The sequence below is a fragment of the Gigantopelta aegis genome, chromosome 3 (assembly GCF_016097555.1).
Source record: "Gigantopelta aegis isolate Gae_Host chromosome 3, Gae_host_genome, whole genome shotgun sequence".
Classification (NCBI taxonomy): Eukaryota; Metazoa; Mollusca; class Gastropoda; order Neomphalida; family Peltospiridae; genus Gigantopelta; species Gigantopelta aegis.
The window spans coordinates 77,787,962-77,811,990 of NC_054701.1; the positions used below are offsets into that span (position 1 = coordinate 77,787,962).

The 24,029-nt window shown below is 37.4% G+C and overlaps 1 protein-coding gene across 1 annotated transcript; it reads right to left on the reverse strand.

The window, feature by feature from the left end:
• Positions 1–5,957: 5,957 nt before the first annotated feature.
• Positions 5,958–23,777, reverse strand: LOC121369110 (LRR receptor-like serine/threonine-protein kinase GSO2). Its single transcript, XM_041493965.1, has 11 exons — positions 23,646–23,777; positions 19,871–20,056; positions 18,224–18,328; positions 17,164–17,795; positions 16,490–16,557; positions 15,771–15,885; positions 13,344–13,462; positions 10,935–11,148; positions 9,780–9,845; positions 8,394–8,610; positions 5,958–7,672 (listed from the first exon to the last, which is right to left on the reverse strand). The coding sequence occupies exons 1-11, from the start codon at positions 23,755–23,757 to the stop codon at positions 6,474–6,476; spliced, it is 3,033 nt and encodes a 1,010-aa protein (XP_041349899.1). The 5' UTR covers positions 23,758–23,777; the 3' UTR covers positions 5,958–6,473.
• Between the last annotated feature and the right edge of the window lie 252 nt (positions 23,778–24,029).

Here is a 24,029-nt window from a genome sequence, read left to right on the forward strand (position 1 = left end):
AGGACAATAAGTGCAACGAGCATCGTATTGTTTTTTTACTTACAATTGTGAATCTGTTGCTATTTATTTCTCGTTCAAGCCAGTGCACCACGACTGGTATATCAAAGGCTGTTGTATGTACTATCCTGTGTCTGTGGGATGGTGCATATAAAAGATCCTTTGCTACTAATGAAACTGTAGCAGGTTTCCTCTTCTACAAACTCTTCTTTGATTACAAGATAAAAATAATTTTTAAAATGGATTTTATCCTATTCAGGAAGAAAGAGGTTTTTTTTTTTAACAACTAGATTACATTGATTTATTAATCATCTACTAATGGATGTCAAACATTTGGTAATTTTGACCACCAGTTTTAGAGAGGAAACCCACTACATTTTTCTATTCCACTACAAGAGAATTTTATATGCACTATCCCACAGACCGGATTGCACATACCATGGCTTTTGATATACCAGTCGTGGTGCACTGGCTAGAACGAGAAATATTCCAATGGGCCTACCGATGGGGATCGATCCTAAAGCGACCACACATCAAAGCAAACACTTTACCACTGGGTTACGTCCCGCCCTCCATTCAAGAGAAATACAGAATTCCAATCGGTGATCCTCGTTCATTACAGGATAAAGCTGCTGTGGACCATTGTAAAATAAATATGAAATATTCCACCATGCTAATTAGGAGAATAGATTACTAATTAGCAGCAGAAGAATGTACGTACGCTCATTAAAGTGACAGACCCTAGTTTTTAGACACTAAGGCAAATTTTTCACTATAAAGTCGTTTTTATAACTGAAATCATACCTCACTTAAATTTTATTGTTTAGAATATCCATTTCTGGTAATCCGATGTGTTTCTGGTAATCCTGTTGTTTTTAATATAAAATGCATATTTAAAAAAAAAAAACATGCATCTGAGAAATAAGGGTTATGGACTTATTTTAAAGAGTATTTCCCCGTTCAACGTCAAAGACTCTTGGTTCACTATGTTGTAATTTTATCCAAATGAGTTACAGGTTTTATTTGTAGACTAAACTTTGTGTCCGTGTTCTGCGACTTTAAAGGTTTTAGATCGGAGAAGCTGGATAACACAAGGACTAATCAGTGCTGGGGTGACGAGAGCCATTGTCTATCAGAAAAATGTCTTAAAGTTCAGATATAAAAATATACACAGTGTATAGGCTGGTGCCTTATACCCTTTTAGGGCTAGCTTACCCAGAACATTTTGTAACAAAATATCAGTCATTACATACATTTACATGTACAGTGAAACCTCTCAAAACCAGACCCTCTGTAAACTGGAATTCCCCGAAAACCGGACATTTTTCACAGTCCTTTTTTAAAAATCGGTACATAAATTAACCTCTCTAAACAAGATACCTCTTAAAATCGGTCATTTTACTTGGTCCCTAGGGTGCCCGGTTTAGAGGGGTTTCACTGTATTTCAATAAAATAAAATAAATTTCAGCAGTTGTTTTCAAACCTCACAATTGGTGACTTTGGTGAGTGCCAGGGGTAGCCCTGCCTTCACTCAAAGATACAAAACTGAGGAAGTAGCCCTATCTCTCGGCTATCACAAATGCACATACATGTACACTTGTAGCGATCTTTACGGCACTCCAGCAAGTCTGTAAAGTCTACTTTATATGCATGTATACAATTTTACTAAGCATACAAATTTATGTATTCTATCTATGTGTATATATTATATATACACATAGATAGAATACATAAATTTGTCATATATACAATGTATCAATATACATTGTATAAATGTAGATTTACTTGCTGAAGGCTACAAGTCCCTGTGGACAAATGTCACCAGAAATCAATCACAACCAGAACAGGAAACATGAATGTTTTCATTGATTATCATCTCTGCAAAATGTATACAGTAAATATTAAAAATAATTCTTTTACAAGCATCTGAAAATTACATGATCAATATAAAATTTAATGAATTATTACAACATCAAAAACATATGAAGTGAATTAATGTTATTCTAAATTCTAAAAACATTTTCAATAGGTGTCTTCCAAAAAATCTATTTAAAAGCTGTTTAAAATATAAAATGAAAAATATCTTAGAAAGGAGAGGTAATCTTGTTAATTACTCCGGCTGATTTAAAACATTACAATCCTGCATAAAGCAGCCATTGTAATCGAGTATTGCAATGTTCTCTATAAATATCTTGGCTGCTGAACACAGGTTATGTACTACATTTAATAACTTTGACACAGTAAGAGTTATCACTGTTTATTATCCACATAGTTCAAGATATTCAGGGATATATAACCAGTATGACCCACGTGTGTCATAATGATTTCATGTGCACTACGAATGACATAATTTTGTGAAGCGACTACACAACTTAATGCGCCTTCTCCGACGCCATATAACTGTAAATAAAATGTGTTGAGTGCGTCGTTAAATAAATAAAACATGTCCTAATGCACCTTCCTCGGTGTAAAACGCTTAGCAAAATGACATCATTTCAGAAAATGACGTTTCCTCGTCTCTTTTCAGTTATGTTTGAAACATTTTGACATGGTCCCAACTTGTTATTCGTGACAATAATATCTTTGTTAATGTGGATAATAAAGAAATTATTACACTTGCATGTGAATCGTACTGATTTAACGAAGCTCGTGTCAGGATTCATGTATTACCCTCACTCTCATTTGGGTAATATAATAGTTCTGACACTCCGTTCATAAAATCAGTATGAAACACAAGCTCGTATAATAATCTGTATATATAATACAATATTATGCATGTTAAAATAAATCTCAATTTTCTAGCAATCGTCACAGTAAAGTATTACCTCCCCTTATGACAAATATCTGCATCTTTCTACAGATAATTTTCTTCTTTTTTTTGCCTCTTTAGTTTAAAACAGGTTTCAAGGTTTGCTATATAAATATATAAAAACATTTTAATTTTGTGGTCCTGCAGTTAAACAACTGTAAACTAAATATAAATGATACAACTGATCCATTCATTTACAAATTGAATGTTTCAGCAAAAAAACTAAAAGGATTATGTATGAATTGCAATATCATGGTGTAAGTATATACCCACAAGCCACCAATGGATGGAATGTGCTAACAGTTATAAAACAAATGGCAGTTTACAAGTTGGGCCATATTTTTAGGTTGAAATAATGAAAAGAAAAAACCCATATATGACTTGCTAACTCTTATTAGCTCATAAATTTGTAACTTTTTGAAATGAAACTAATGATGTAATTGAAAATCTAACCCAAAGTAAATGAGTCGAGTTTTGCTTGTCATCTTGCTTAAATTTTTGGTCAATGACTGAAAACATAAAAATGTATCTAGTCATCTTCTTTTGTCATCATGTATAGTGTTAGCAGAACAAGGAGCTTTCTCCATCCCAACCAGTGTCCCATGACAGAAAAAAGTTTGTTTTGTTCAACGACACCACTAGAGCACATTGATTTATTAATCATCGGCTATTGGATGTCAAACACATGGTCATTTTGACAGTCATAGACATGAAACCCGCTACATTTTTTTCATTAGTAACAAGGGATCTTTTATATGCACCATTCCACAGACAGGATAGCACATACCATGGCCTTCGATATACCATTTGAGGTGCACTGGCTGGAACGAGAAATAGCCCTATGGGCTCACCGACGGATCGATCCCAAACCAACCGCGCATCAAGCGAGCACTTTACCACTGGGCTACGTCCCGCCCTACACACGTAAAAGATCCCTTTCTGCTTATTAGTGAAAATAGCCTATATGGCAACAGTGGGTTTCTTCTTTAACTTTCTTGAATACATGTAAAACTAATGATACCAAATAGCTAGTTTAAAATGTTCTGCGGTGTTGTTAATGTCGATGAACAGTCTCAAAATACGACTTACAAACCAACAAATATGGCTGATGTCAGATTAACAAAAACATACAAACATCTTAACATATTCCTGTTATGAACTGAATATTATTACTACTAACAAACAAAAACAATACTATTAAACATTATAACAGTAAATTAATAACAGCCATCACATGGGGAAAACCTATAATCTACCAAAAAAATACACACGCATGATGTAGATATATATTTTTTGGTAATAACCTAAAACAAAACCCTAAATCTCGGGTAATAGCACTATATCTTAATTATATCTTGTAAAAAAATACAGCATCAAAGACGTCACTTTTTCAACATCAAAGTAAAATCAGTTTCTGACCTGAGTACCCGACACTTGATGATGATGAGATTAAAGAATAAAGTAAAATAGCATTATGGATCTTAATTCCATCGCTGAACATGGATGCCAAATCATGCCACTGTATTGCATTTAAAAAACGGTTGATGCATGCATTGTTGTGACGGACAAACGGCCAGTTCAAAAAGAAACTAGTGCATGATCATATAATTATTATGTAACTTATATTGCTGAAATTATTGTCCTACATTGATCATTGTATACCACTTTGTAGAGGTACTCGAGTCCTGTGAACGGATCCGTGCCCGAGTACTCCAGTACTCGTGGAGACCCTAGCTTTCGTGTGTGACATTTCAAATATTACATACCATATATTAAGTGAATGATGACCACCACACTTCATACAAATGAAAACATTTACGTGTAAATACAATATTAAAGATATGGTATTTATAATACAGCAAATATGAATTACATTGACAAAAATAATTATTAAATTTAAAGGAAATAAAGTCATCTGTAAAACCTAAACATGTTTCAGTGTAATTGTCATAATGAACACTCGGTGTGATGGAGAAAAAATAAAGCATATATCCCATTACCCAAATTGAAAATAATTAAGTTTTTTGTCCGTACGGCTGCTTTCACATAGATCCAGTGTACAGCACAGGCAAGGGGGGGGGCACGCTGGGGGGGCTGTAGCCCCCCAATAATTCTGAATCAAAATATTATTGGTAGTAAATCTTACGGCAGAGATGAATTGTAAAATACAGGAAATCTAGTATTCAATATGTACGGGGGAGCATACCTCCAAACCCCTTTAAGAAATTTGCACCCTTGATCTATCAAAAGTTGATGCCTTCAGTGACGCCTCCGCCACTGCCATTGTCGGAAAAATAAAACCTATATCTCGCCTTTTTACTTTGTAACAGCACGACAAAAAAAAAAAAAAAAAATCAATCATCAAGTGAATTCCGCCTCAATCTTCTTCAGAATTTGGGATGTTCCTATTTTGAAAGTGTATTTCACTTGAAAACCACGCTAATATTATATTATTATGTTAAAGGCTTTTTTTCAAATGTGGCAATCCAGAATACTGAATATATTCACCATGTACCACACACCAGATGCATGTGTATGCAGCTACTCCATTCATGATTGTCTATACAGCACAAAAATGCAAGGAGTGTCATACGCAGTGGCATAGCGTGGGCGGGGCCACCGGGGCGATTGTCCTGGGCGCAAAATTCTGGACTGGTGGAAGGAACTCGAGGAGTGCTAACGGTCCACTGGTTAGGGGGTGCAATACTTGCCTTGCCCCAGGTGCTGGTAACCCACGCTACGCCACTGGTCATACATGTATTATATGATTTTACACACAACAATGATACAAAATCTGTCATTTTATATTGATGGAAAGAAATTAGGGAACAAGTAGTATTTGAGACAAAATTCACTATATAGATTAATTATGCCTGTAGAGAATACAGAGATGTAATATGAGGTTGAATATCAGTACTGTGGCACTGAATGCTAGTAACACGGTTAACTTCCTGATACTGTATACGAGTGTTTTGGTGGCATATTGTCTGTTACTATTTGCGTACCTTGTTCCAGCCAGTGCTCCACAACTGGTATATCAAAGGTCGTGGTATGTACTATCCTGTCAGTGGGATGGTGCATATAAAAGATCCCTTGCTGCTAATCGAAAAGAGCGGCCCATGAAGTTGTGACAGCGGGTTTCCACTCGCAATATCTGTGTGGTCCTTACCCATATGTCCCGACGACATATAACCATAAATAAAATGTGTTGTATTAAATAAAATATTTTCTTCCTTACTTATTTAGGTGTTCCCTTATTTCTTTTCATCAGTACAGATGAAAAACCATAACTTCTAGGTTTTTAATAATAAATAAATAGCCATACAAATGTATAAAACTAACTGACCTAAAATATGCTTCTCTCACAGATCTAAAATAGCACCCGACGAGTTTGATGCAGGAACCAAAAAGAGAGGGCCTCTAAGTTGGATAACGTGTGCCCAATCCTTTTGTACTGTATATAATGTATATTATATGCAATAAAAAATGTTTTCAATCAAACCAAAAAGGAACTGACTGCGACAAAACCTAATCTGAATGTGGCCCTGTATTATTCCTTTTTCTCCTGCTCAAGAAATAAGTAAGTAAGTTAGTTTTACAAAATGATGTAGTTCACATTACCCGGTATGTACACACACACTCTAATAAGTCTCTTTGACACTTCTAGCTAATCCTCTGGGGCTTGCAAAGAGGTTGAAGACTGGGAAAGCTCACAAGTCTGTTCACACACACAACTATCAGCTTTTTCCTCCCCCTTCTCCTCCTCACCCATCTCATTATCTGCATTATCCTTATCCTCTTCATCAATATCACTTCCTGCTGTTGCTTGTTTGTACCTTTCAAAGAATGCCTGCATGTCTAAATCCTGACCAGATTGTCCCACTAGAGTGTTATCATTACCAGTCAACGAATCGTCAAACTCGCCAAGCGACTTCGAAACCAAGAAACCCTCGCTCTCCCTGTAAGCAGGATTGCTAGCATTAGTGTTTCTGTTTTCTCGATAGACCACCTGCTCTGACAATGTCACTGGCAGCGAGCTAGCCTGGATAACGGTTTGTGGACCACCGAACAATTTGTAACTGGGAAAGTCATCATCTTGCAAAGGTTGAACATTACTGATATTCTCCGTCTTGATAGACACTTCATCGCCATCCCCTTCTGTAGAACATGGAATGTTTTTCTTGTCAAATTCTTCAATATTCTTCATCTTGGAGGAGTCTGACTGGTGCTCATTCAGCTCTGTTGGTGACTTGGTGAGACTCTTGTTGGCATCAAACATCTTCATCGCTGCTAGCTTGGCCGGATCTGTTTTTGGAATATGAAATCTGTTTTCGGAGTTCAACAACACCTGTATCCCTGGGTTTTCCTTCCTCAGCTCCGCATCTGCTTCCTCAATCTGGGCGATCTTCTTGGGATCCGAAGCGTAGTCCTCGGTGCTGCTTCCGGGGGCAAGACTGTTCACGCTCTCCAGTTCCAGCTGGTCGATCTTCCGTGCAATCTCCCGTGAGTCCTGGCCTTCCTGCTTCATGTCAAACTTCAGCTGCAGCTTGAGTGGGTCGGGAATACGCGAGCCTGGTGGAAGAGAGCAAATGGGAGAAGCGGTACGAGGGGAAGCGACCGGCAATGAAACGTCTTTACTCTTTTTATCATACATCTTCTGCAGCCTCAAAGACTCCGGACCATCCTCGTCAGTGGAACGGTCGGCTGTCTCCGTAAGGATGGGGGTGTTGGGGATGATTACGGTCGGATGCACCTTCTGGATATGGGAAGGAGGATCTGGGTTGCCTGCCATGTTTGTACCGCTGATGACTGCAGCACTCGTGTGAGACATCTGGCTGTACGAATCGGGCCCTTGCAAACCTCCTCCTAGAAATAAGACAAGCACCATTTTATTCATGTATCATGTGTCAGAAAGGAAAGGAATATTATGTAAATGAGACCACGGTGACATGTTAAACTATGGCTACAGAGAGAGAGAGAGAGAGAGAGAGAGAGAGAGAGAGAGAGAGAGAGAGAGAGAGAGAGAGAGAGAGAGAGAGAGAGAGAGGGAGGGAAGGAAGGAGGGAAAGAGAGGGAGGAAACTTATAACTATCACATAGGCTTCACCTATCAAAAAAGCAGCAAGGGATCCTTTATTATTTGCATTTTCCATTAGATAGGACAGTGCATACCATGGCTTTTTATTTATCATTTAACATGACCTCTAACTAATGGCACTTCCCCCTATTTTAACAGTAACCTGACCTCTAACTAATGGCACTTCCCCCTATTTTAACAGTAATGTGACCTCTAACTACTGGCACTTCCCCCTATTTTAACAGTAATGTGACCTCTAACTAATGGCACTTCCCCCTATTTTAACAGTAACGTGACCTCTAACTACTGGCACTTCCCCCTATTTTAACAGACTGGTTTGAACATCTCAACAGTCAATGAAATCGTTAAAACCGTACAGTCTATTGAAATAGGGGGGAATTGCCATTGATTAGAGTCCACCGAGTGCACTGCAGGCATGCATTTTACCACTGGGCTACGTCCCGTCGCAGCCAGAATTAATACTCTATAAAAACAGCTACCACATACTTACCATAGAGCTCGTTCCTCTTCTTTTCAATTTGTTCCAGATCATGTACGACCATGGTCATGTCTGGCCGTTGTTTCTTGGTGTGAGATACGCACTGCATGGCACACTTCAACATCCTGATGACGAGAGATTCTTCACACTGCCCCGCCTTCTTATCCTGGAACACGTTCAACCAAGTCTCCTCGGGGCATATTTCGGTCACTTCACCAAAATGGTTCACCTAGGATCGATAGAATAAAGTTTAAAAAACAAACACCTCTCACATAACCAAAATGGTTGACCTACAATCAATAGAATAAAACAAAACTTTTAAAAAACAAGCATCTCTCACATGACCAAAATGGTTGACCTACAATCAATAGAATAAAACAAAACTTTTAAAAAACAAATATCTCTCACATAGCCAGACCTTGTCATTTAAGAAGAGCTATCACTCTTGTTTTTGTTCCTTCTTAACATGATTCACATAGGGTATAATAACATTGTCAGCGTATTTACCCATTGTTGCGTTGGTTGACCAGTGGTTTTCTGAGTGTGTGATATCCCAGTGAGAAGTAAAACATGTCAAGCTCAGATTAAACATCAAACACTACACAGACTGACTTAGAAAGCATCTCACACAAATCGTAATTGGCTTTACACAAAATCAAAGACTGTGATCAGTTGTCTTGCGAATAGCATACCGGGTATCACAGTGGCCAATTAGGCTACAGCTAAGTGCTCTATTGTTTAACTTTACATGTCAGTGGTATTGAACATCTGGAAGCCGGCGTGAAACTTAAACAACACTAACAAGTATCCTCGCAACTAGACTTGCTAAAACTCGAAAATAAAATCACTTTCAATTTAAATTTGGCAAACGACAAAAATAAGAAACCTTGCAATGTTTTTATACCCCAAACCACGAAAAATTAAGACCACGAAAATTTCCGTTTATACGATAGGTGGGAAAACATGTATACAATAATTGTAGTGTCGCATGTTTAAAACAATCCTAAATCTGCTAGGAAATGAACTTGGTTGTAAGATTTTATTGCCATATTGTTGAAGGTATGGTTCTTTACATTTAGATGATCAGTGATTTTGAGATGTCTGATATATAGTATTTGTGACTGAATTAAAGGGGTTGTATCAAAGTTACATAATAGTCACAATTTTTTTTTTTTTTTTTTTTTAATGAAGTTCAATATGATGTTCAGTTATAAGGTCTTATAAATTGTGAATTATTTTTAATACACACTGTGTTTTGAGTCCCATACCACATGTTGAACTAAGAAGATGGTGACTATGGGACATATACAAATGTAACACATGCAAGTACTTCTGATTACTTGCGAGAACTTGCCAGGAGATTCCAACATAAATGACAAAAAACACCACTTTACTTACAATAAATGTATTTGGCTCTCGTCTTTCGTCAAATGCTTTTTCACCACTGCAGATTTCAAGCAAGACCTAAAATAAAATGACACTTTACATTACCCAGGGCTCTAAACGGTCTGTGGCCAGGTCACCAAATGTGACCAATATCACATCTGGGCGACTTAAATATTAAAAAATAATGGGCGATCTTCTTTAGAGCTATAACATATGAGCCATTATTAATATTTGTATTGCATATATTTATTCCATATTAAAATCTTGCTCATGGTTTGCTTACCTTAATTTGCCAACATCCATTATTATTTTTTGGGCCACCATATTTTTTGGCGAGTTTCGAGCCCTGATTACCCAGTACTGTATTCTCTTGTGTATTATGTTCATAGATTTATATTGTGCCTTCCTCACTTTGAATATTTATTCATTGAAAAAATAAACAAGTACCATTCCATAATTCACATCAATTTAATTTTTACATAAAATTGGAAATGAATGTAAGATGTATTTTTTTTTCCACCAAAATCATCCACATTTAAATGGATGGTCACATATATCCATCTGGATGCTCAAAGAATACAAACTGTGTCTGCAAGCTTCATTGTCCTGAAGATATTGTCCTTGAGAAATGTAACAACAGCATATTTATTACTCGTTGACAAGAAGACCCAGGCTTCTTTCCTAATAACATCTAGCACAGTGTTAACAGTGAGTGAGAATGATGCTGTCTTTACACTCAATTTCAAACACCCAGGACCTATCGGCCTTAATTCTGAATGCTAACCTTCCGAAACCAGTGGCAAACCAGCATATCTAGATACAGCAATTTTAATAGCATGTATGGAAGTGCTCTCGTTTGTAGACGTAAAATAAAAAAAACCAACTGGCCTTGGTGGTGTCATGGTTAAGCTATCGGACATAAAGCTGGTAGGCACAAGGTTCGCAGCCCGGTACCGGCTCACACCCAGAGCTAGTTTTAACGACTCAGTGGGTAGGTGTAAGGCCACTACACCCTCTTCTCTCTCACTAACCACTAACAATTAACAACTAACCCACTGTCCTGGACAAACAGCCCAGATAGCTGAGGTGTGTGCCCAGGACAGTGTGCTTGAACCTTAATTGGATATAAACATGAAAAAAAGTTAAAATAAAAAAATAAAAACTCACAACTCCAAAAGCGTACACGTCTGATTTGACGGACATCTCACTGCCTCGCATCACCTCGGGGGCGAAATACGCCTTCGTGCCGTAGATCTTGGTGCTCATGCATTTCTTTGTGATGTGTGTGAACTTCCCTGTGATGGCGCCACTAGTAGCCTGCTGTGCCTGACCCAGGTCACCAATCTTTGCTTCAAAATGTCGGTCAAGGAGGATGTTGGCACTATGATCGGAAAGGAAAGGAATGTTTGTTTAATAACACCCAACAAATTTTAAATTACAAATTATTTGACATCTTAACATAGTTATTTCATCATCTGATCTTGAAAAAACAACAACACTTTTGCCACTAAGGCTACTTCTATACTGACATCAAAAAGAAACTATACCTAGACTTTGAGAGACTACTGAAGAAAAACCAAAACATGTTGCATGTTCAAAAGATATATATTCATGAGAGTGGTGTTTTGGCATGTTGTGAACAAAATTTCATTCAATAAAAGCATAAAATGTTCAAGAAACTGTGCTACAAAGACACATGGGGTCAAAATGAGATTATCACAAAGTCACTATCAGAACAGCTTTTCAACAACAGTATGTTAAGTGTCTGCAAAGTCATTAAACATTGGATTAATAGCGAGTATGTCCACCTTGTGCATCAATGCATGCCACAACACGTCGCCGCATTGATGACGTCAAGCGCCGGATGACGTTAGTGGGAATCCGTTGCAATTCGTCAATTAAAGCTCTCTCCATGTCCTGATGGTTGGCTGCTGGTACTGGTCGTCTTCTGATTTGTCTGTCAAGATGATCCCACAAATGTTTGATGAGGTTCATATCAGGAGAACATGCAGGCCATGGCAAAACATGAATGTTCATCTTGTTGAGGAAGTCCTGCAATATGGGGTCTAGAGTTGTCATGCTGGAAGAGTATACCGCGTGGCTGCTGTTGAATAAATGGCAACAGAACGGGTCGCAAAACTTCATCTCGATATCTCTGTGCATTAAGGTTATCTTGAATAATAACAAGCTTCCTTTTTAAGTTCCCCCAGTTTCCTCCCCAGACCATGACAACCTCCTCCTCCAAATGCTTGAACTTCCTGGACACAGTTCTGCACTACACGTTCTCTGTGACGTCTGTATACACGCTGTCGACCATCAGCTCTAAACAGGCAAAACCTGCTCTCATCACTGAATACAACTTGTCGCCAGTCTCGCACTTGCCAACGGCGATGCCTCCTGGCCCATAGCAATCTGTAATGTCGGTGTTGTTGCGTTAACGTAACTCCACGGTAGGGTCAACGTGCTCGAATACCATATTCCTGTGATCGTCTTGACACTGTCTGTCAAGTAACATGATGTCCTAATGCCGTTGATGTCGATGTAGTGATGGGGAGGAAGCGATTTTGCAGGTGGAGAATGCGCAAGTAACGGTCTTGAATGGGCGTGGTCATGTGGTCTTCCACTCCTAGCCCTGTCAGTTGTCTGCCCTGTCTGCCGAAAACGTTCCATCAACCTGGTTATGGTAGCACGGGTACAAGCGAATGTTCTTGCAATGTGGTCATACGTGGCTCCCAGCTGGGCCATACCAATGGCTCTCTCTCTCTTTTTGCTGCTGACAAACGAGGTATTTCTTGTGTGCTTTCGGGTACTGTGTTACTAACATGCAGTTTCGAGAGATTTTTATACCAGTTTAACACATGCATTTCATTACATGGGTACAGATGTCGTTATAGCAATATGCACGTTTTTTATGAACATTGATACTTTCACCAGCTTTAGGTAATTGGATACATTTGGTTGTACTTGGGCGACATTTTTAACCACCATTTCATTTCTATAATCCAAATTATAAAGGAATTGAAATACTTTTTTTTGGTATACTTTCTTTTGGACGTCAGTATACAACAAAAACAAGCCAGGGATCTTTTATATGCAATTTCCCACAGACAGGACTGTACATACCCTGGCCTTTGATGTACAGATTTTCGGCTTCAGCTAGTGTCACTGCATACAAATTGTGCCGATATAAAGTATGATATGAGATGGACTCATGTGTAGTAGATCTCTAAATTAATTATTATACGCCAACAGTCTTTGTTTGTTTGTTTTGTTTAACGACACCACTGGAGCACATCGATTAATTAGCCATCTGTTATTGGATGTCAAACATTTGGTAATTCTGAGTCGTAGTCATCAGAGGAAACCTGCTACATTTTTTTCTAATGCAGCATGGGATATTTTATATGCACTTTCCCACAGACAGGAAAACATATACCACAGCCTTTGTCCAGTTGTGGTGTACTGGTTGGAACAAGAAAAAAAATCAGCTGAAACGACTTCAGTCCATTATTCTTCTAAAGTAAAATATAAATATATATTATCGCTATTCTTTAATTAAAAACAGTAGTTGATCACCTCTTAATATCGCCATGGATGAGTGGTTTCTCCCCAATCTTATGGAAGTACTGGAGACCATGTGCTGCCCCCAGGGCTATGCTTATCCGTTTCTCCCACGATAAAGGTGCCGTTCCTTTCTGTAAAGAATTTTTAAAATGTGTATGACATTGCATACTGGTAAATCAGGGCCCGAAATTGGAAGTAAAATATGGCCTACTGTTATGTTTTCAAAACAGCAGGTCAACAAATATGTCCTGCTAAGAGAAAAATATGGCCTGCTGGAAATATGACAGTGTGTGTGGTTTCGGATTGTGTTTGATTACAGACCCTAGTTTCAACTCATAAAAATGGACATTATGTTTGGTTAATTTACAAAACTGTATCACATTTGGATAACGTTACAACATAGTGAAACAAACGTCTGTAACGTTGAAACTGTCAAAAAAAAAAGAAAGAAAAAAAATGTTTTATTTAACGACGCACACTCAACACATTTTATTTACGGTTATATGGCATCAGACATATGGTTACGGACCACACAGATTTTGAGAGGCAACCCGCTGTCACCACTACATGGGCTACTCTTCTGATTAGCAGCAAGGGATCTTTTATTTGCTCTTCCCACAGGCAGGATAGCACAAACCATGGCCTTTGTTGAACCAGTTATGGATCACTGGTCGGTGCAAGTGGTTTACACCTACCCATTGAGCCTTGCGGAGCACTCACTCATGAGTTGGAGTCGGTATCTGGATTAAAAATCCCATGCCTCGACTGGGATCCGAACCCAGTACCTACCAGCCTGTAGACCGATGGCCTGCCACGACGCCACCGAGGCCGGTTTGAAACTGTCAAATACCCTTAAAAATAGACTAAAACTCGACTCTATAAACACGTAAACGTTTCAGACACATGTGCGTTTTTAAAAATATGAAAAATGCATTTTGTGGTATTAGAAAAAAACCACAGGATTACCAGAAACATTTCGGTTGTACGGAAATGGGTAATCTAAACAATAAAATATAAGTAATTTTTTATTTCAATTATCATAAACGATTTTAATAGTGAAAACATACGCCTTAGTATTTAAAAACTAGGAATGTTCTTGCAATGTGGTCATGCGTGGTCTGTCCCGTTAACAAGGACCTCCAAGATGAATTTTAGAGCATTATGAATCTTGAGCTAAACAGCAGATGACATAATCATGCATAAATATATCTCTTAAAAAATTAACTGCGATTTTTTGGGTGGTTTTAGCAGATGAATATTTATTTCACCTAATATGTCTAAAAATTGGACCACTTTTCACTTTTTGCAGGCTGCTATTTCAAGCCCTGTAAATATTACAGTGGCAGGGTACACACATACAGTGAAACCCATCTAAACTGAACACCCACAGGACCAAATAAAAAGTCAAATTGTAAGGGGTATCCAGATTAAAGAGGTTCTATACTGATAGTACTAAACCAAATAACTTCCGGCTGAGTCAAAATTCAAGGTGCATCCAAGTTTTGATAGAGAAGTGAACACCACAAGTCCTGTTATACATGTAAGTGTGTTGGTTGTAAAAACAATTAGTTTCATCTGGGCTAAAAATGCTTGAAACATGTATGGGGTACCTCTAAAAAAACAGCACTCAAATTTTGTGCAGAACTAGGGTAGTCATAGATGCTACCCGTTATCTTAGAAATTAGCAGCTTGACCCCAACATTTTTCTGATTCATTTTAAGGGAGAGAGCTGGTAGTATTTATATCCGTGGTGTTTATGTCAATTGATACATTGCAGGTAGGAGTTTTAGCCACATATGTTACTATTGTCGTCTATGGGATTTGATTTGGTAGTATACACCCTATAGCTCATATTCAGTGCATAATAAAAAATATTATGATTTTGTTATTTTATTTAATTAAACTATACTGGTTGATTAATTACCAGTTACTCGACCATGCAAGTTCACAATGACCTTGACCGTGACAATAATTTTGAGAGTAGTCCACTATATCTGATGGTCGAGTTTTTGAGAAGAGTTTCACTTATTTAATATCCACATGGTTTAAAATAAATGGTTTCATAAATATTGTAATATTTTAATTTATTATCCACATGGTTCAACATAACTAAGTTAATAAAAATCATACGAAGCACATGTGTAATAAAAAGTGTGAAAACGACAAAAAAAATTCAAATGAAATACATTCTAGTTGGATTGGGGAACTGTCTATTAGTGGTATATAGCAAATACAGCAACACAATTTATATTAGTAAATTACAGTGCATTATATGGATAATAAAAAGGGGGTGGAGCAATGCTGACATCGACTATATTTCTGATGTCAATAAATAGTCTGAACTGAAAAAGTAAATGAGAAAAAAGGGATGGGGCAGTTGGATTAAGAAAAAGGTTTAAAAATGTGGTTTAAAAATAAAACTGTACAAAGAGAACATACATGGCATTGCAGTCTGTCCTCGAGTGATCCATTGACCATGTACTGGTAGACAAGACACAGTGACGGTCCGTCGAGAGCATATCCGTACAGCGTGACGATGTTCTCGTGACGGTATCTGTAAACACAAACAAATTACTGTATGTTGCTATGTGTAATGCAAGAGTAATGGCCTATTCTCTGATATTATTTCTTTCCGAATCAGTGCACCACAACTAATACATCAAAAACTGTGCTGTCCTCTCTTGGAAAGTGCACCACAACTAATACATCAAAAACTGTGCTGTCCTCTCTTGGAAAGTGCACCACAACTAATACATCAAAAACTGTGCTGTCCTCTCTTGGAAAGTGCACCACAACTAATACATCAAAAACTGTGCTGTCCTCTCTTGGAAAGTGCACCACAACTAATACATCAAAAACTGTGCTGTCCTCTCTTGGAAAGTGCACCACAACTAATACATCAAAAACTGTGCTGTCCTCTCTTGGAAAGTGCACCACAACTAATACATCAAAAACTGTGCTGTCCTCTCTTGGAAAGTGCACCACAACTAATACATCAAAAACTGTGCTGTCCTCTCTTGGAAAGTGCATGTAAAACATTTCTTGCTGCTGATGGAAAAATGTAGTAGGTTTCCTCTGAAGACTACGCGTAGGATATACCTATAAAAAGATATATCGATCATTTTTCAGATGTATTAATAAAACTGACAATAACTCACCTCAGTAATGCACTTAATTCTGATCTCATTTGTTGGTGTCTTTTGGAGTGAACATCTTCTGTAATATCCTGAAAAATATTTAGTTTTTTTGTTTTAATATAATACAGTAGAATCTCGAACAAAGTCCTGAATTACATGTTACTTACCGAATGGTTAAGTCAAACTACCCGATGGGTCCAACACTTTCTCAAGCACCGATAGGGTTCAAGCCAACGGGATTCAATTGTATATGTATTTATCTTGAGAAAAATATTCCATGTATCAATATTTTTTATAAATGTGTTTTTAATAATGATTAATAATATAAATATTACCAGTTATCAAACATTAGTATATATTTAGTTATTTAAAGTTACTCTAATTTCCAAGAAACACATTTTCTGTTTTGCATATAATGTATATGAATTATTATTATCATCTTCTATAAAATAGAAAAACACCGAACACTTGCAATTCACAGAAATAAAACAGATTTATATCAGCATTTCTTTTTTTGGGGGGAGGGGAGGGGGAGTCGATGGATATTATTGCGACAAAACATTAGTATAGGCATTTAAAATACAAAAGCTGTATACTGGAAAACATGTTTTAGCTCAAGCAAACTATTTTCGCCTCAGCAACTATTTCAGTTGAAATGATTTTCTAATATGCAAAAACTGCATTTGGAAACTAACCTCTTCTAATCTTTTTATGGCACACTTGGAGTCTCTGAGAACTCCATAGTAGACTTTTCCAAAGGCACCTTCACCCAGCTTCCAACAATCATCAAAGCCATTAGTGGCATGGGCCAGATCCTTATAGGTGAACACGGGAGTGCTCAGGACTGTCATGGCGACATCAAGATTCATGTTGTTAGCCGTCAACACCGAATTCATGCTGTTGACCCCTTTCAGATTGTCAATATTTGGCATGGAGGTTATACTCTGCATGGCACCCTGAGATGATGGATTAGCAGACGATGACACTTCTGATGAACTTGTGGACTTGGAGGTGGCAGACGTGAGGACAGAAGAACTTCCGTTGCTGTTGCTTGGAGTTGACGCGTTGTCAGACAGCGAATGACTTTTCACTGGAAGCGACGATTCGCTCGGAAGTCGTTCGGTACCTTCTTGTGGCCATCTCTTTTTCTCACTTGATGTTACCCTCCCCGATAAGCTCGGCTGATCTTGTTTAAATCCTGGGATAATTTTGTCATGCAAAAGCTTTTCTTTGTCCGAAGTCTCACAAGCCATTTTGGTGGGTTGTGTCATTGGATTATTGAAATTTACTTCGTTTGCCCTCCGCGGTGGTGGCGGTTGTGGGAGACCTGAAAAGAAAACAAAATTCAGTCAAACTTCCATTAATCAATCATCTCTTTTCAGCAGCCATCTGTTTTAAGAAACCTCCTGTCTTGAGAGATCATGTTAATATGTAAGGGCTTTATGTTTTCATTGAAAAAAAATTGAAATTTATCTTGTCATCATATCTTGCCTATGCAGTTTAAGACCTATTTACCTGAAAGAAAGAAAGAAAGAAAGAAAGAAAGAAAGAAAGAAAGAAAAAGAAAGTCAGATCAGTCATTCTTAAAAACCAGTAGGTCAATCAAACACAATTATTTTAACATAGAAGGAAGAAAGAAAGAAAGAAAAGAAAGAAAGAAAGAAAATGAAATAAAAAAGAAAGGAGGAAGGAAGGAAGGAAGGAAGGAAAAGGTCAGGATGGGTTTTTTTTGGGTTTTTTAAAAGAGTACCAAACCTGTTAGTTTTAAGTCTAGTGGCAGACTTGGTGTGCATGAATTTGAAGGCAACAAATCTTTTTCATTTTCTGAATTGGAAATGTTGGATGGTTTGGCACCTTCCACTGAAAACAAATAATACAATAATAACAAGATGCAGGGCTAGCTCTGGCACTCGTCAACTTTGCCAATTGCAAATTTTAAAAACAATTGGCGAATTTTATTTTAGTTTGGAGAATAAATTTCACATTAGAATTGTTATTTTATTAGCAGATAACTGGGTTTTTGTTGCGACTGAAGTTTAAATAAGATGATTTGGCGACAGAATCTGCTCACCGTGAGTTATCCCCAAGACATAATTATAGGATATTATACAAGCTTCCATTTTGTATCATGTTTATGTCCCGAGTAAAATAATTTTCTGTTGTTACAAGCTATAGTGAATGACAATGAAAACTATTTCACGAGGGACATAAATGGTAGCAAGTTTAATATCCTATTTATTACCCATAATCAATCTTAATTTATATCATTCAATTCGTTTAGTTGGCGTTCCTGTAAGGTTGTAGTGTGCCAGTCGATGACGTCATCATGTTACATCCCACTTGGCATTCTAGTGGGACGTATTATTTTGATATGTACCAATATATTTTTAACCATATGGGTAATAATTAATGGTTTCTGTTTCTGTTGCGACATTTGAATCAGTCCGTTAAAACAGCTAGTACATGTATACTGAATCCACATAATACGCTCTATCGCACATTACATGTATATTTAAGAATTTAAGGTATTCCCGAATGTTTATTCTTTATGTAATACTAACCGTAACCCTAACCATACTGTTCCAACTGGGCACATTATCGGGACCCAGTATTCTGCTTGCAATAAGTGTGTCTGTAGGAACTTTAGCAGAGGAGGGTCTAGACTATGGTGTGCAATGTGTATATGGGGGGGGGGGGGGGGGGGGGGTGTGTGTTTGAGTCATGCTCCTCGGAAATTATATTGAAAACAAAAATATTTGCTTGAGCGGGGTGGGGGTTCCATAAAAAGTTACATTACATATCAGGAAGGAAATGTTTTATTTAACGACGCACTCAACACATTTTATTTACGGTTATATGGCATCAGTCTTATGGTTAAGGACCACAGATATTGAGAGGAAACCCGCTGTCCCCACTTCATGAGCTACTCTTTTCAATTAACAGCAAAGGATCTTTTATATGCACCATCCCAAAGACAGGATAGTACATACCACGACCTTTGTTACACCAGTTGAGGAGCACTGGCTGGAACGAGAAATTGCCCAATGGGTCCACCAACGGGGATCGATCCTAGACCGACCGCGCACCAAGCGAACGCTTTACCACTGGGATACGTCCCGCCCCTTACATATCAATGCATTTTAAACATACCACATCTATTGCATGTATGTTTATTTTGTGAGTTGAAATATAACAGTCCAGGCTAGAGATTTCCGTAGCTATTTTAGCGCTAAGAAATCGTAAAACTATTGTAGGCTATGACGTCACTATACCATACATCATAGCTTACAATGTTTTTACAATTTCATAGTGCTAAGATAGCTCCAAAAATATGGCCTCTGGAATTTTTCATGCTGGCTGAATTATGTATACGTATAAGGTTACATTTTCAAGTACACTCACAATATTTTTCAATGATTTTCATTTCCCTCACACGATTGGCTTTCTGCAGTTTGAGGTAGAGTTCTCTCAGCGTTGTGTTTCGACTACCCAAATCCCACAGTAACGTTTTGGTGGGGCTGCCGTTGTGACGTTGGTATTCTAGTTCAAAGATTTTGATTTTGTCAAAACTGTATCCAATCTCTGCAGCTGAAAAGAAAAGAATAAGAAAAGCAATTACATGGTGTAAATTAAGAAAAATGATGGAAAGAAAGGTTTGTTTACCCAGGGCTCGAACTTACGAATTTGTCTCTTACAGCAATTTAAAAGAAAATTGCTGTGGGTGAAATGGCCCACCACCAGCAATTTAAAGCCTGCCCATGGCAATTGGAAAAAAATAAAATTTTGCAGCAAATAAATAACAATGAACGGTTATTTTGCTGTATGTAGACATATTTTAAATGTAATAATGGTATTCACTGGAAGCTAATGTACACGAGGTGTAAAGATTTTGCCATCACTGAGGAGCTTTACCAACTTTTGTGCCGTCGGTGATGCTCCTAGGCTACGGCAATTTATATCTCAGCGACAGCATTTGCCTTCAAGTTCAAGCCCTGTTTACCAACAACTTTGTACATTGTAACATACGGCTATTGCCTTTAAGTTCAAGCCCTGTTTACCAACAACTTCGTACATTGTAACATACGGCTATTGCCTTTAAGTTCAAGCCCTGTTTACCAACAACTTCGTACATTGTAACATACGGCTATTGCCTTTAAGTTCAAGCCCTGTTTACCAACAACTTCGTACATTGTAACATACGGCTATTGCCTTTAAGTTCAAGCCCTGTTTACCAACAACTTCGTACATTGTAACATACAGCAATTGCCTTTACGTTCAAGCCCTGTTTACCAACAACTTCGTACATTGTAACATACAGCTATTTGGTGTTTTAACATAGCTTTTTCAACATTTGGTCTTGTGTCACGGTTCAACAAATCCATTAACTAGCGTCCGACGTCATATAACCGTAAATAAAATGTGCTGAGTGCATCGTTAAATAAAACATTTCCTTCCTTCCATTAACTAGCCCTTAGTCCCAGCCATTGAATGTTTGGTCTGGGCTTGTGGAACTAGCCAAAGCTTTGGAGGGGGTGCGAATAAAGATGTTTTCAAACATTTGTCCAACACTGGTACTGGTGTTGCCATAAAGGCCACTCCCACCTAACAAAACAGAAGGAAGAGATATTTTGTGCTTTCCCACAGTCATAAAAATATATATTATTTTATTTATCTTGCAATCCTACATGTACATAACACACATAAAAATAAATGAAATGAAATGTTTTATTTCACACCTTTACCATTTTACAGAGTACCGGGACTGAAAACAGGAGTGTCCCTTTAACACAACGTTAATGCTTGTCTGCTTGCCCTAGATCATATATTTTGTGTATATATGACAAGTCAACTAACAACGACAAATTGATTCAACGTTTTTGTGTCAACCCATATTATTGTGAGAAGATGTATCTAAAACACAAATGCCAACTCAAAGTGTATAGCTGAAGCAAACTATTTCTGCTTCAGCATTTATTTTTTGCTGAGGCAATTTTTTTAATTGCAGAGGCTGTAAATGTAAATGCTTTCTTGTACAATGAACATTGATCGTTCATCATCAAAACATTTCTAGACAGTTACACCAACATTAAAATAATATAAGACCAGCAGTAGAGTCAGTGATGAAAAATTACTAAGTAAATATTATTTTAAATTACTTTTTATATTTTCATGGCGATTCTTCAATCTCTTACCCAGCATGATTATTTCTGATCATTTGAAGATTCACAAATTCACATCCTGTAATTCATGTTCCAGTTATTTTTAATGAACAATTCCTGACTAATATGTATGATGAAATACTGTTAAAGGGACCATCCCGAGTTTTCAGGGCTATACTGTAGCATTCCTGGTTTTCAGTCTGTCTATCTTTTCATATTTTCCTTGGTTATTATATTCAGTTAAGATTCTGATTATATCTCTTACTAATTACATTAACAGCATGATCTAACTCTACTCACTTATGAATATCAGGAACGTTATTTTCTCATTTCTACGAGGGATAATACAATAAGTGTCGTGCAACCGTTTTAAATGTTGTCGGCAGAAGTCCGTGCAAGAGTGTGGCCTGACTGAATCAACCAATCAGGTTGGTCAAGTTAGATTATTTTTTTCGACGCACATTATTCATCCCCACTTGCGCTCGGGTTGTTTTCCTGTGAGGTTAGTTTTTGTGGGTTGCATTGTTTTTCGTTTTATATATATATGTAAACGTGTTTGCTTCCATTCCTAGCTGTCTGCCCATTTATACATGCATTTAACCAATGTATATCCTATAAGTTTCGGTTATTAAAATTATAAATTAGCTACGTAAAGGAGTCATGCAATGACCCGTGTTACGTGTCAGGTGTAATCGTCCCATATATAATTCCGTGTTTTTACCGTGCACGAACTGTCCGCTTAATCATTTTGGCTGAGTTAGAGAACGGACAACCCGTCTGAATAAATTAAACCTGATTAAATTAGGATCTCGTTGATTTTAATAAGCGGTCTTCGTCATTGTCGATGGTTTGTAACCCCATTCCGAATAAGTGAGTCCTAATTATATGGATTAACGACTACTTTAATAGGGTGTTTTGGTTAAAAATAGCTTTGAAGGGGGCTGTCCAATATATATGATTTAACGGAGTTCGTGTACACCAGCATGGATGGGTAATCGTGTAAGGTGTAGAGCCTAATTATTTGATGTGTGCTGTCCTGCAGATGTAAACTTAATTCCGCGAATAGTCTCTTTGTCAGGATTATCCAAGACACATTCATACACGTCCCTAAATATAAATATTTATTTGTATGGATATGTGGGTGTAAATTTATTTATTTAGTGGTAGTCAATTCATATATGGATTCTTTGAGGACTACCATACATATTTGTTATTTTTCTGTACTCCCTCGAATAAATGTGTAATCTGTTTATTTGTTAGTTTGGGTTTTCTGTGATAGCCAAGTCGGTCTCTGGTTTATAGTAATTTCAGCCTTCTAGAGAATTATTAATGGACTCTTAGTACCAGCAAAAGTCTACAACCGAAAGGGGTAGCTGAACCCGTGGTCCCCAGATTGGGACCCGAAAAGTAAATTTCATTACAATACTACAAAACATTATGGTGTCGAGAAATACACTGATATTCTAAGCAAAGAAATGAAGTAAACTGTAATTTTAATAATTAAAAAAATAATTTGTTTTTCCTAAAACCTTTTTAAAAGGATAATAACTGAGGACACTCCCTTTAATATATTTCTTCTGGAAATATTGAACAGATTAAAGATAATTATTATCTTCAGCACATAGGCACAGTACCTACCTTAAATCTCAGAGCATATGCAACATACTTTATCTGAACCATCTATATGGCTAAACTAGCATCTGTCAACAAGTCGGAGTCCAATGACAATCGTGGTGAATGGAAAACTACCTGAATATTTCTACGTAGTTAACGTTCGTTTTTATTTTTTACTTTACGCAATAATCTACACCTATGCAGTGTACAGCTTCCTCATCCCGGTTACTTAATGCATCCTAGTACGCTGACATGTCCGTTATGCTTGATTCATTAATGGTTACACGTGAGTCACTTGTGCGTGCGACAAACACAAAACACCATTCATTGATGTTTAACATGGCAAAGAAATCAACAACTGAGACAAGGTAAACATCGCCTTGATTAGGCCAAATCTTGCTTACCCAGTTGTTCCCATCCTTTATCGGCGTCTAATGATAAAATGATGTCCCTTGTCAAGGAATACGGAGTGTCGTAGAGGTATTTTCCTTCAAGCCCTGAACAATTGGAAGCCATCACGGACTTCAGAAACTTGATAAACCTTCGCCACTAACTGGGTAACAGGAAACACATTTTCACTGGATAGAATCAACTTAATAAATATTCATTAAGTTTTACTTCCGGGTTCATGTTCGTTAAATTTCGCTAGACCATTCGTAATGATCTCGGTCGACTACGGAAAATAACGATTGTAACCGAACTGTTCCGGTTGTCCAAATATAGAACCATTTAATCCTTAAACCGAGTTGTTTCAAAACGAATTTAGCGCGCGAAAGCGAAATGAATAA